A 12097-nucleotide genomic window follows, 5' to 3' on the forward strand; every position below is an offset into this window, starting at 1 on the left:
CTTGAGTTGAGTTTTTACATCAATGGAACTAGTCAGTTTTTATATGGTTCATGAACAACTAAATACATCTAACAGAAAGGAACAATTCTGAGTAAATACTAAATATACACGAACACTTACATTTTGTATTGATTAAATTATAATAATTTTAAATCAATTTAATTTTTAGAATGAAACTTAAAGATAATTATTAAACAGTAATGGGAGAAATTTGAAGGTTTTTTTTATAAAGTTATTACATAATCTCTGAATGAACAACGATCGCAAGCCAAAAATGCAACAATGATTTACACACTTAAATAGCCTTGGATATCTTTGTAGAAATTTATCACTTAAATGTGTGAAAACAGAGATGTTAAATTGAAATTTATGACCTTTTACATATAAACAAAGTAAAATAATCATCTAGTATGTATCTAATTATAATATTCAATGATTGCATCAGATGTGATGGTAATGGAACCCTGATGAATAGCGAACAGCACAGTGTTTTTGATTGAACATTTCACTATGAAGTTTACATATGTGCATTAGACGGTTAAAATTTATCAATGAAGCGTAAAAGTTCTCCTTAAATCGAATTCATTAAGCTTTTAAGGGGGTACCTAACATCTTCTCAAAAATTTGTCTTGCTCGTTTAAGTTTCATGAAATTTTATTCAGGCGATTTACTTTGATAAAAGAAGCAAAATATATATATTTCAATGAATTTTAACCACATGTTTCATGTGAATAATTTCAAAGAACATATAATAGCTTCAACAACAAAATTTGTGATCATCAAGATTCTTTTGCTGAATTTTACAGTTATTTCCCTTAGGTGTTGTGTACATCTTAAACACAAATATTTCTGTCGTATATTAATCCCAGAACAGATAATATACATTACAGATTGCACAAAATTTAACGAACAAAATATTTTGCACCAACACCATGTACGTATTTTTCTATTTGAAATAATATGTTATTATTCAAATATTTCTTCGGTTTCTTCATTCGGACTGTATACATTGTAGAATTGGTACAAAGAGTAATCAAGGGAACCAAGGTTATAGCGGTAATCAAAAGAATGTAATCCAGGGACAAAGACCAGACATGGAAAACAAACACTCACAACAAAGAACATAAAGTAACTAAAATCATACATACAAAGTAACAAAAGTAAATGAGCAACTCGGACTCCACTAAAAACTGGGAGCATGGACCAGGTGCACCGGTAGGGTAAGCGTCCTCTGCTTTTCTAGAAACACCCGCCGAGTTGCTCATAAAAAATCAAGTCCGGGGTAGACAAACGAGGAAAGGAAAACTATGACCCGTTGAATACATCAGTTTTCATGGTGCTGATGGATACACCATAACGATCCACTAGTTCATGTTGACGACCATAAAACTTCTGTAGTGATGACTTTAATCTTGTAGCAACATAACCCTGTTCCAGAAGCCTTTTTGTTAGAGTTCTAGCGCGTTACAAAAAGTCTGCTAGACTTCTTACACTTAGGCTTGTGGAACAGGGTTATGTTACTACAGAAATTTTTATGGTCGTCATTTTGAACTGTTAGATCGTTACGATGTATACATCTTCACCATGAAAACCGATTTTTTTCAGCGTGTCATAGCTTTCCCTTCCTCTTTTGTCTTCCCCGGTCTTGACTTTTTAGGAGAAATTTGGCAGGTGTTTCTGAAAAAAAACAGAGGAAGCTTACCCTACCGGTGCACCTGATACATGCTCACAATTGTATTGGAGTCCGAGTTGCTCATTTACTTTTTATTCTTTGTACGTATTATTTTGGTTATTTTATGTTCTTTGTTATGCATGTCTGTTTTTCCTGCCTGTCCTTTTATTATTATCTTTCGATTTCCGCTAGAATCTCGGTTCCTGTGATTACTCAATAAATCTAAAATACAGAGAGACTTCTAGCAAGTCTATTTGTATTTTGTTAGCTATGATATTGTATGACTGCCATGCGACTCTTAGAAGTTGTGTACAAATTACGTTAAATATTACGTACAAAAGTTGTTTCACTGTTGTTCTTGTACGAAAGTGTTTCTCTACATTAAAGTTGGAATACAATGTAGCATGTACAATTTATCATAACTACCTTACTCTACGAATATGACCCTTATTCAAAAATTGATTACATACAAATGTAAGAACGCTTGTTATATGGATCTGTTTGCCCTTCCGTGAATAAACAAAAATCGCTCGACTTTGAATTAAACTTCTCGTTATTTTTTTCGGGGAAGATGATTAGACCGGTAATAGAATCTATCTGAGAATGATTTAAGACCAATAATTCATAAGTATTTTTGACAGATGCAACTCAAGCATTCACATCACCTGTAGAATATACAAACACAACTTATGGATGAAAAACACGAGATCAAGGGTCATGGCAATTTGAATATATCAGTCTATAACTACTTATGTCATGAATTGTTCGGGATTTACCAATAGTACTTATGTAGAAGAATGAACGAGAGAAAAATATGCTTCCAACCAACGTACTGTGAAGGATCAAATAATAAAACAGACAACGAATACTTTTATTTTAAATATCTTTCACGTATCATCTACAGTTACGTTGGTCCATAGGACAAGAAGCAGATAACTGGGATACATCCTGTTGTCTTTTTTTAGTTTTAGGACGAACTGAATTGAGAATGGTGGTGACCTGAAGATGTATATATGGCTTTCGCAATTTCTTTTTACTTGCCATGTACAAATATTTCAAATTTGAGTTACATGATAATTTACAATTACTCCATGGATAACAAGTTCGATAGCATTATCTTTATGTGTGCGTTATGCAGGTTTGTCTATCATATGTAGTCTAGACATTTTTTTACATGACAGCCACAAGACAGAAGTCTATATCAAATTATAATGTTCGTTTAATCGATGACGTCAACTTAATACAAATGTCAGTCTTCATATGTAATGTCTTGATTGAAAATAAGCTTTGCTTAACTTACTTTGAAAGGCATTAACATAATGTAACTTATATAACCAGGAACTCTTGTATCAGCAATAATAATAAAGTAATGATATCAAAAAGAAATATCACCAAAAAGGCCTAACCAATGTCTCTACGTTTTCAGTATATTAACAAAACAGTGTATTAGCAGAGGAAGGCATTGTAAGACAAAGCGAAGCCGGGAAAACCAAAACAACAAGTAATACATCACAAAGAAACAAAAAAGTGTAAAAACAAACAGTACGTACCCAACTAAAACCCGGTGGTAATTCGGGAAAGGTGAGCTATTTCTCCGTCTTGTAAGATACCTGCTGTAATGTTTCATGAACGTCTATTGCCATATGGTAACCGACAATCAACATTAGCCCATCAGGTAATGCTGACAACTATATATCTTATGGGTTGATGACGCTAATCTATGAGCAGCATAACCTGGTCGAGGTAGGCGCTTTTCGTTAGTCACTTAGTCCTATCACACATATGTGTAAATTCGCAATTTGTAGCAAAACGTATGATTTGAGAGACAAAATATACGCCGGAGCATCTGGAATGTTATTATATAATGTAGGAATGAAAAGTTGACAACCGAAATATCAAAAGCGTCATTATTGTTATAATGTGTAATTGAAAGCTTCTCTCCTCCTGACAAAACTAATCGATCAAATTGATCATCAATTACTCATCGGCCATAAATCGAATGGAAATTGTTTGATTGACTCTATTAATCGAACACTTGTCGATCAAACTCCCATGATTGTGATTAGAAATTTCTGTTCGAAATCTGAAATTAGTGATTAGTTTGAAAAGAAATCTTTGAAGTAATGAATTTTGTAGATTAAATTGATCATTTTTCACTCTCTAGAGAGTTTTTTATAACTGAATAGCGGTATACAATATATACAGAATCGCCCGGTACGATAATACAATAAATATATAATTTAATAATGAACTTTAATGTGGTTACTGAATTGAATTGAGTACCTTTATCTGCATTAGCAACATAAGCCCCATATCACAAAACATAATACACAAATTAACAATATGAGAGAGAACAAGCAGGTGAATACATTTGTACTTTTAAATACGTAAGACAAAATTTATTGTTGGATATCAATATAATTAAATGTATAGTATACTAATCCTCCAGCAATGCACATATGCGTTTGCAGACAGCTTTGAGAAACAAAAACAGTTTTTTATCAACCTTTTGGACTGTGCTCGCAATAAAGTTGGAAGTTTTGTATGCTAGGCCAAGAACAATAGTAACGAGGCATAAAACGACATCTCAAAAATTTGTATGCCAGACAAACCATAACAAAATGTTATTCGTCTTCTATGGAGTTCATATTGCAACATTTGCAAAATCAAATATTCCTTGGTAAATTTTCCTAACGACCAAACTATTAACGTAATCTAAGTGTACACTGCATAGTTTAGTTAAAAGAGCAACATCAAAAACAAGTTTTAAATACATCTCTTGTTCAAAACATAGTTTGTAATATTTGTATAAACCAAGCTTTTCACAATCAGATGCACATTCCCGCCTGTTTTGAAAATACGGGTCTTTAATACGACATTTAAAAAAAAAGCATATGACACACTTCTGTTATTTTGATCCAACCATAAGTTGTTAAGACCTAAATTAAACAACAGAACACGTACATTTGAAGCCCAGTTAGTTTGACCATTTCCAGCATCAATACATAGTAACCTATACAAATCATAAACTAAATTAGGCTTATCTTGTACAATTTGAAACCAATATTTAACAATCTGAAATTTTCGTATAATATATAGGGATAGTTGACCTAGTAGGTAGTTGTTCTAACCGTTACATCATCGTTACTAACGTATAGATTATCTTTTTTGTTTAATTGTTTATTTGTTACTAATAGACAGGTCAACGAATAAAGTCTGCCTCCATTTAATGTAGAATTTCATTCTGGAAACTTGCTACAAAACGTGTCTGAATGTGCTCTTTAAATATGCTTACGATGCTAATACCGCATGACTCTTTCCTGTATCGCCAATCACCATATAAATTTATAAGCATCGTTTTAATTATTTTCAAAACGTTTTTGAACTTCAAAGTTATTACTACATTACCTGAATTCTGTGCTACTATTCAATTACATCTTGGTTCCCGCGAATGAGAAGATATCATTCGCATGATTCAACATTTTAAACGAGTTTTAGTATCAAAATTTGACTTATGTTTGCACACAGAAATAAATCAGGATGTAAAATCTTGAAAAATGTACCTTGTTAAAGTTTTAGGTGTAAATATCTTGTTAAACTGCACCTTGACCAGTAGAATGTTTTATATTTCTAATTCAAAGTTTCTCTGCACCGAAAAACAAAGACAATCGAAATAAACCAAGTATACGAAATTAATTAATCTAACATTACATCGTCAAAGAGTGTTTGAATTTTCTTATTAGAGAAATAAAACTCCACAATGTTAAACATTCATACTAATATTACTATTTCAGACTTCCGGTGCATACATTTGTATATCATCTCTGGAGCAACAAGCATATACTTTTACATTAACGAACATTTCAACCTGAGCAAAAAGTAAGTAGATCCAAACAGTCATAGAATCCTTCTAAGTGCAAAATGAGCTCAGTTATTCATCATTCATTATTTTTATTAACTGTATTTTAAGATACATGACACCTGCAATATGAACTACGAAAACTTTGAATGGATAAACATAAGTTCAGAGATCTTGACTAATTAAATTGATCAGTCGACATATATGTTTTATTACAAAATAAATCAATCACGTGACTTGATTATATCATTTCTATAAGCAATAAGTTACACATCAATTACACATTTGTTTAATCTGTTACATAATAATTGTCAAAATATAGATAAGATAAAGTCATGAATTATCAACAATATATTAGTTTTTAAGAACCTCTTTTTACATATATCTTAAAAGACTGGTTTAACTGTTATTTACAAGTACACAACAGCAGACATAGCAAGGCTTGTCTCCTTGAGTAAGGGTTCTGGCATGGGTTTTCGTAAATGTTCCCTAAAAGATTTGATGGTATTCGCAAATTTTAGTTTTAAAAAAAATGGTTGCCAGGGTAGCTTCCAACAATTAAAACACTCATGAAGATTTTAACCTTTGGTTTCTTTCCCCTGTCACTATTTGCCTCTTTAAACGGTATCAAAGTAGGCGTAATTTCTATGCGTAGATAATCTCTTAAACTTATAGATTAAATATGAATTCAAATATTCATATATATGCAGAACATTAAGCATTCACTTTATAAAGAGAATTTGCAGCCACGCAATAGTTATTTACTCATGTTTATTATGCTGAGTTATTTCTATTTTGATTTGCTTACACATTACTATGGACATTCTAATATGCAAGTCACACACGCATAGGATACGATTGTTTAACATGGAAACTGATTATAGGTAGCTAGATGGCATAGTAAATATGAAACATACATATAATTATGACTCTTGGTATTGCCATAATAATTACATGGGCTCTTCCTAACAGGGTATAAAAGTAATTGTTACAGGTTAGTAAAGTAAGTTGGTTAAAGTGAGCTGATTCTCATTATCAACTAAAGGTAATTGTGTCTGATTAGGCATACAACGATACGAAAGAATAGGACGCACCGTGATATCTGGGTATCACCGCACAGCCTGATTATGGCTTAGGGTTATAACTAAATATTGAATGTGTCATATCTATACACATTGCTTACTTAATGACGGCTTGTAAGGGTGCACGGCACCCAAAATGCATAACCAGAGGTGCATTATACAGGCGCAGGATCACAGTAAGGTGTGCATAGTTGATTATAAATTACTTATCAAGTAAGTCAAGCCCTACACAGAAATTGACCTGCTATAGACTCAAGAAAACACGTTACATGTGACTATGACATTATTAACCTTTTTTGATGTTTTGCACGTTGAATTTTGATACTAAAATCAAAGTATGAAGAATTACTGTATATTTTAATATTTTGTTGGTCTGTTTGAACTAAACTCGATGCCAGTGGTGCACACTTGAAAATAAACTATTACGCAGATTGTTGAGTGTGTACTACGTGACTTGGGTTAATTTTTCATAGACCGAAAAAAATAAGTTATTTTTTAAATAATTATGAGAATAAATGGGAAAAGCGTTGTGTAATTCCCATGTTACTTTCGTTCCTGTTACTTTATATGAAATAATAGGTAACAGGACTGATTTTTTCCATATAATTTTTATTTCAATATAAATTAAAACTCATTCGGCATTCTTTAAAATCTCAGTGCCTTAAGAGTTTCATTAATTGATTGGTATAATTTGGAAAAAAAGTAAAGTGAAAATATTTGCACGGACTAATACAAATACAAATAAGGTAAGTCCTTGGACTTCTGACTAGAAGGAATAATTAACAAGGCCATATAGGACTTGTGGTTAGCTAGAATTTTATCCTTGTCGAACGAACTTTTTGTTCAATCCTACTTCTTTTATTTAGTATTCGTAGAAATGGCATTTACACTAAAAACACAATGTTCTATGAAAATTAATTTCGCAGGGATAACAACTTTTTTATTATGAAGGAAGTGGAAACATTTTGTAGCGTCTTCGTCCTTGACCTTTAGGTTTGGCATTTTCGACCAAAGACCTAACATCTTTTACCCATACTGACAGGGAGTCTAGTCCTTGCTCTTTATCCACGCTCTTAATTATATTACCTTTCAGAGATTGTTTTATAATGTTCAGATTACAAGTTAAGACATGAAAAGTGGAGTTATGAACAAAATGCGGGGGAATTTTGAGGAACACTTCTGCGCTAAGGTCCTGGAAGAATTGGTACATTGGTGTTGTTGAATTGTTAGAGAGAATTAGAACAGATTGAATTTTGGAATAAAATGGTATTTTATTCATTGCTTCTTTTCGGTTAATAATGCTGCTGGTGTTATTTGCATCAAAATCATAATTCCCAAATGAAACGTGCAGAATTTTATCTAATGTTGTCATGAAGTGGATCCGATCTGAGAGGTTTGAAATGTCGGAAATAATTCACAATACAAATGATATTGGTCATCTGCACGTGGGCGTACAAAGTATCTATGGCTCTTTGTTAAATGCCGAACCCCAAAGGTTTTATGAAGTAATAAGATATTATTACGAATTTTATTTATAATATAAGAGGATGTAGGAGTTTCGGAAGAAGGTCGTATGCTTAAGAAATGCTGATAAAGACATAGGCTCTGGTGATTTTTGAGCATTAGGTTCTTGATTTTGTTTTCAGTCACGAGGACGTAAAATCCATGGATGTGTGTTAAAAAGTCCAATAACATTTATTTCACTGCATTGAAGACTTCCAGAATTCCAATGCCTTTCATGTTATCATTTCAGCTGTAAAGCATTGCAGAACCAGCTTCTTTATCGAAAAAAAGTTCCTGATTTGTGCAGAATGATGTATTCAGCGTTGGGCTACTTTATGATGGCTAATTATCTCGATAATGCTTTTTTCATCGATAAATGCCGCTCATTATTAGGTCTTTAATGTGTATCATTTGAAGTAGTTTGCGTGTATGTGTGAGTTTGTGTGCGTGGTTCATTTTTATACAACGGGTGAGGATAATGATTTGTTTTGTGCTCGTATAACTATTCTGGTTGTTCAAGAATGCTTGCTGTTTGAGGGTTTATTTAAAGTCATCTACTTTCTTGTATTCACATCTTGATAAAGGTTATCTCACTTTGCATTTTTAACAATCTTTATCTTCAAAATAATATACTTTGCACTGCGAACTACTAAAACAGAAACTTTATGGGTTTGTTCTCTTTAGAACACAATTCAAACATTTTTGTAAGGAAAACAAAAATGAATTAGATACGATAGCTTTTGTATAAATAAGTAATAACACTATTACACGATTATCCTGCCTTAACGCCACAATACAAAGACAACATATCGGAACTATTATTAACAATGTCTACACATTGACTGCTCTATAATTTCCTTTCTCGCATAGTCCAATTCCATTATAGTTCCTAGGACTCATCTCGAATTATCAGTTCGTATTTCTCCCAAATATTTCATTCATCATTAATGCACTAATGCAATTCTACAATGTGGAGAATTAAATCAAATGTTTTCTAAATGCATTTTCCGCACTTTATGAATATTGTTGAACTTTGTGTTCTTACTATATTTCTAATCTATACTATATTCATGTATCCAGAACACAAATCATTTTTATAATAAAACAATCAGTTCTTCAAGGAATGTGTGAAAATATATTATATACATCGGTTTAGTGATTTGACATTTCGGTATACCCCGCCTTGTTATCTGACGAACTCTGAATGCTTATCTGGAAAGAAAGAAGTTTCAATACCTTGAAATAATTATGTATTTTTCGTTTAAATAAATGAATTTATCTACTTATGTTAATGCTGTTTCGTATTACATTTTTGTTAATTGGATATTTATGATGTCATTTGTAAATTAATGAACAAAACTTTTTCAATTAGATAAACAAATTTGCAGATTTTTTTTAACGTATTATATTAACGATAAACATATATTGGCAAGCAAGTACAAGAGTAATCAAGAAAACAAGATTCGAGCGGTAACTAAAAGAATGCAGTAATATGTGCATGGGCGAAGTAAATGCTCAGACTCCACAGAAAAACGGGGAGAATGGATCAGATGCACCGTTCGCGTAAGCGTCCTCTACTCTTTTATAAACACCAACTGTGTTACAAAGAAAATGTCAAATCCGGGGTAGGAAAAGTATGCAACGGTGAACAAATCGGACGCAGGTGTATTCATAGTTACAAAAATTCGGTAAGATTCATTTGTCACCATACCTGCATCGTATACTGCATACCACATTTAACCCGTAACAGGTACCCAAATGGCAAAGCACTATAAGCTATTTAGAGTTTTTCCTAAGTTTAATGAACTTTCTAATTAAAAAAAATCTTTTGATTAATGTTTTACATCATAAATAAATCAGGCAAAATTCACTTGTTTACTATTGTGTTTCGTGTTTATAAAATACGATCAAATATCGTTGTTTATATGGAATTGACATCTGTCTTATTAATATCAAAAGGACACTAAAATTTACAGCTCAAAATGTGTCGAATATTGTTCCGTAAGATTAAATAATCCAGAACAATTCTATGCAGTATACGTATGTAATTTAAAAAAAAATATACAGTAATAAAAAAAAACATTCTTTGCAACTCGACCAAAAAAGTGAAATTGAACATATCCGTATCCATATATCGTATCTGAGGCGTCATGAACATTTCAAGTACTAAAATAAATGATAAGCATATAGTTAAATGAACAACACATAACAAAAGCATTTTCGTATGCTGTTGAAACATTCGACCATGTTATCTATGGGGTGGAGGCTGTCGGATTGAAATAATGTCACGTGATGATACAGTATGTCATACCGGGTTTTAATTTGTCATATATTATTCTCTATCGTAAAATATACTGTGGCAATTGTACTTATAACTTACTTCATTTAATTCATGATATTTATAATCAGTTGTTAAATTGTCTATCCATTCCATGTCTTCTTTCAAATCTGATAAATTAATACTATACTGTTTATGTGGTCTGTTTTTTTGTTTGTTCAGACTTTGATTGCTAGATTGATGCTCCAATAAACTTTTACAAGAGTCATTTCTTCCAAACCTGTTAGTATTAGGTATTGATACGTCACTATATTCAATATTACACTGGCTTTTTCTTTGCACTGTGAACGATGTTCGATCCCCAGGAAAGCACTTAAAGCAACGATCTTTAAAGAAAATTGTTGCAGAATAAAATAGTTCTTTGTACTTGACACGGAATCGCGCACTTAAGGCTATATAAATTAGAAAGTTTAGAGCTGAGTTGATTGCCTCCAAGAGAAACGTAATATACGAAAAACTTTGTTGAAAGTTTCTAGACTTTCCAACTCTTGAATACCCTGGCCATGCCATCTGTAGGAGACTGTTTACGGCCCCTGGTAAAATACCGAGCACAAATGTGAATGACACGACCAGCAGCATTATAGTAATCCGTCCTTGTTCCTTTGACTGGCCATCGTTTCGTGATCTAATTGACTCACGGCTTTTGTGAGTTTTCTTAATGGCCGTCATTATTTTGATATTGAACACGAGTATAATTATAATGGGCGAGAAACGGAACAGAATATTCATCGCTAATCCGTAAGCATTACAGAAAGAATCACTTAAATTTGGATTTCTTTGAAGTCCAACAAATGTCTCATTATTTCTAACTTTGTATACCACGTTATACTTGAAGGGGAACGGTAAAAACAGAACAATGGTTATCCCGTATATAAATATTATAGAAAAAAGTGTAATCGTTTTGTTACATATCAATTTAGCCTTCATTGGAAAATTAACAGCCACAAACCTTTCAATGCTCAGTAATGTTGTTAATAATGAAGTCACGCGAGCGGTCACTAAACTAGTATAAAGTCCGAAAACTGGAAATAAGCGGAGTCGGAAATTAGTTCCTTCTCTAGGACTGTCATAAACGTAAATGTTGATTAAAGCAAAAAGTAGAGCATTTACAAGAAGAAGTATATCCGATACTGCAAGTGCTATTAAGCAATAATTCGTCGCAGTTTTGTTTTTCTGTGAGCGTAAAACTATGAAACTAGATATATTACCAGTTATCCCCAACACTGAAACTGGTGTCAAGAGAACAATACCAAACACCAGTTGAATTATTTCTCTTTCCGAATCCGAAATTAGTTCTTCTCTTTGAAATTGTTTTGACAGTGCGCCAACACTTGAATTATCCAGAGAATAGTTAAAATCTGTCATTTTTGTTAACATAAATGCTTTTAGAAAAGGTTTAGGAGAAACACCTTTCTGAAGTTATTCGCACATCTTATTGCTATTTTGTTTTGACATAATTTACGCCCGTTCGATCTAAATAACAGACTGATTTTAATATATTCATGAAATGCTGTTATCGAACATTAGCTAGATTATTTCCAATTATCAGTACTATCATAGAAAATCGTCAGCAGCCAGATTTCAGAATGCCTCTTCTGTTATTTACTGCAGTTAAATGAAGGAACCTCTATGATAACTTCTTA

The 12097-nt window shown here is 32.3% G+C and overlaps 1 protein-coding gene across 1 annotated transcript; it reads right to left on the reverse strand.

The window, feature by feature from the left end:
• Positions 1 to 5746: 5746 nt before the first annotated feature.
• LOC148609304 (FMRFamide receptor-like) lies at positions 5747 to 12097 on the reverse strand. Its single transcript, XM_088541499.1, has 2 exons — positions 10497 to 12097; positions 5747 to 9328 (listed from the first exon to the last, which is right to left on the reverse strand). Exons 1-2 carry the CDS (start codon positions 11829 to 11831, stop codon positions 9269 to 9271), a joined length of 1395 nt encoding a protein of 464 aa, XP_088397625.1. The 5' UTR covers positions 11832 to 12097; the 3' UTR covers positions 5747 to 9268.

Source organism: Perna viridis, chromosome 8 (assembly GCF_037379345.1).
Source record: "Perna viridis isolate PV_CMFRI_1.1 ecotype Kerala chromosome 8, ASM3737934v1, whole genome shotgun sequence".
Classification (NCBI taxonomy): Eukaryota; Metazoa; Mollusca; class Bivalvia; order Mytilida; family Mytilidae; genus Perna; species Perna viridis.

What these genes read in the sequence shown, in the direction of transcription:
- LOC148609304 (XM_088541499.1), bottom strand. Translation starts at nt 11,831, where the DNA reads ATGTTAACAAAAATGACAGATTTTAACTATTCTCTGGATAATTCAAGT. An exon ending in AATATCATGAATTAAATGAA is followed by an intron (nt 9,329 to 10,496) that starts GTAAGTTATAAG and finishes CTTTCTTTCCAG; the next exon opens with ATAAGCATTCAGAGTTCGTC.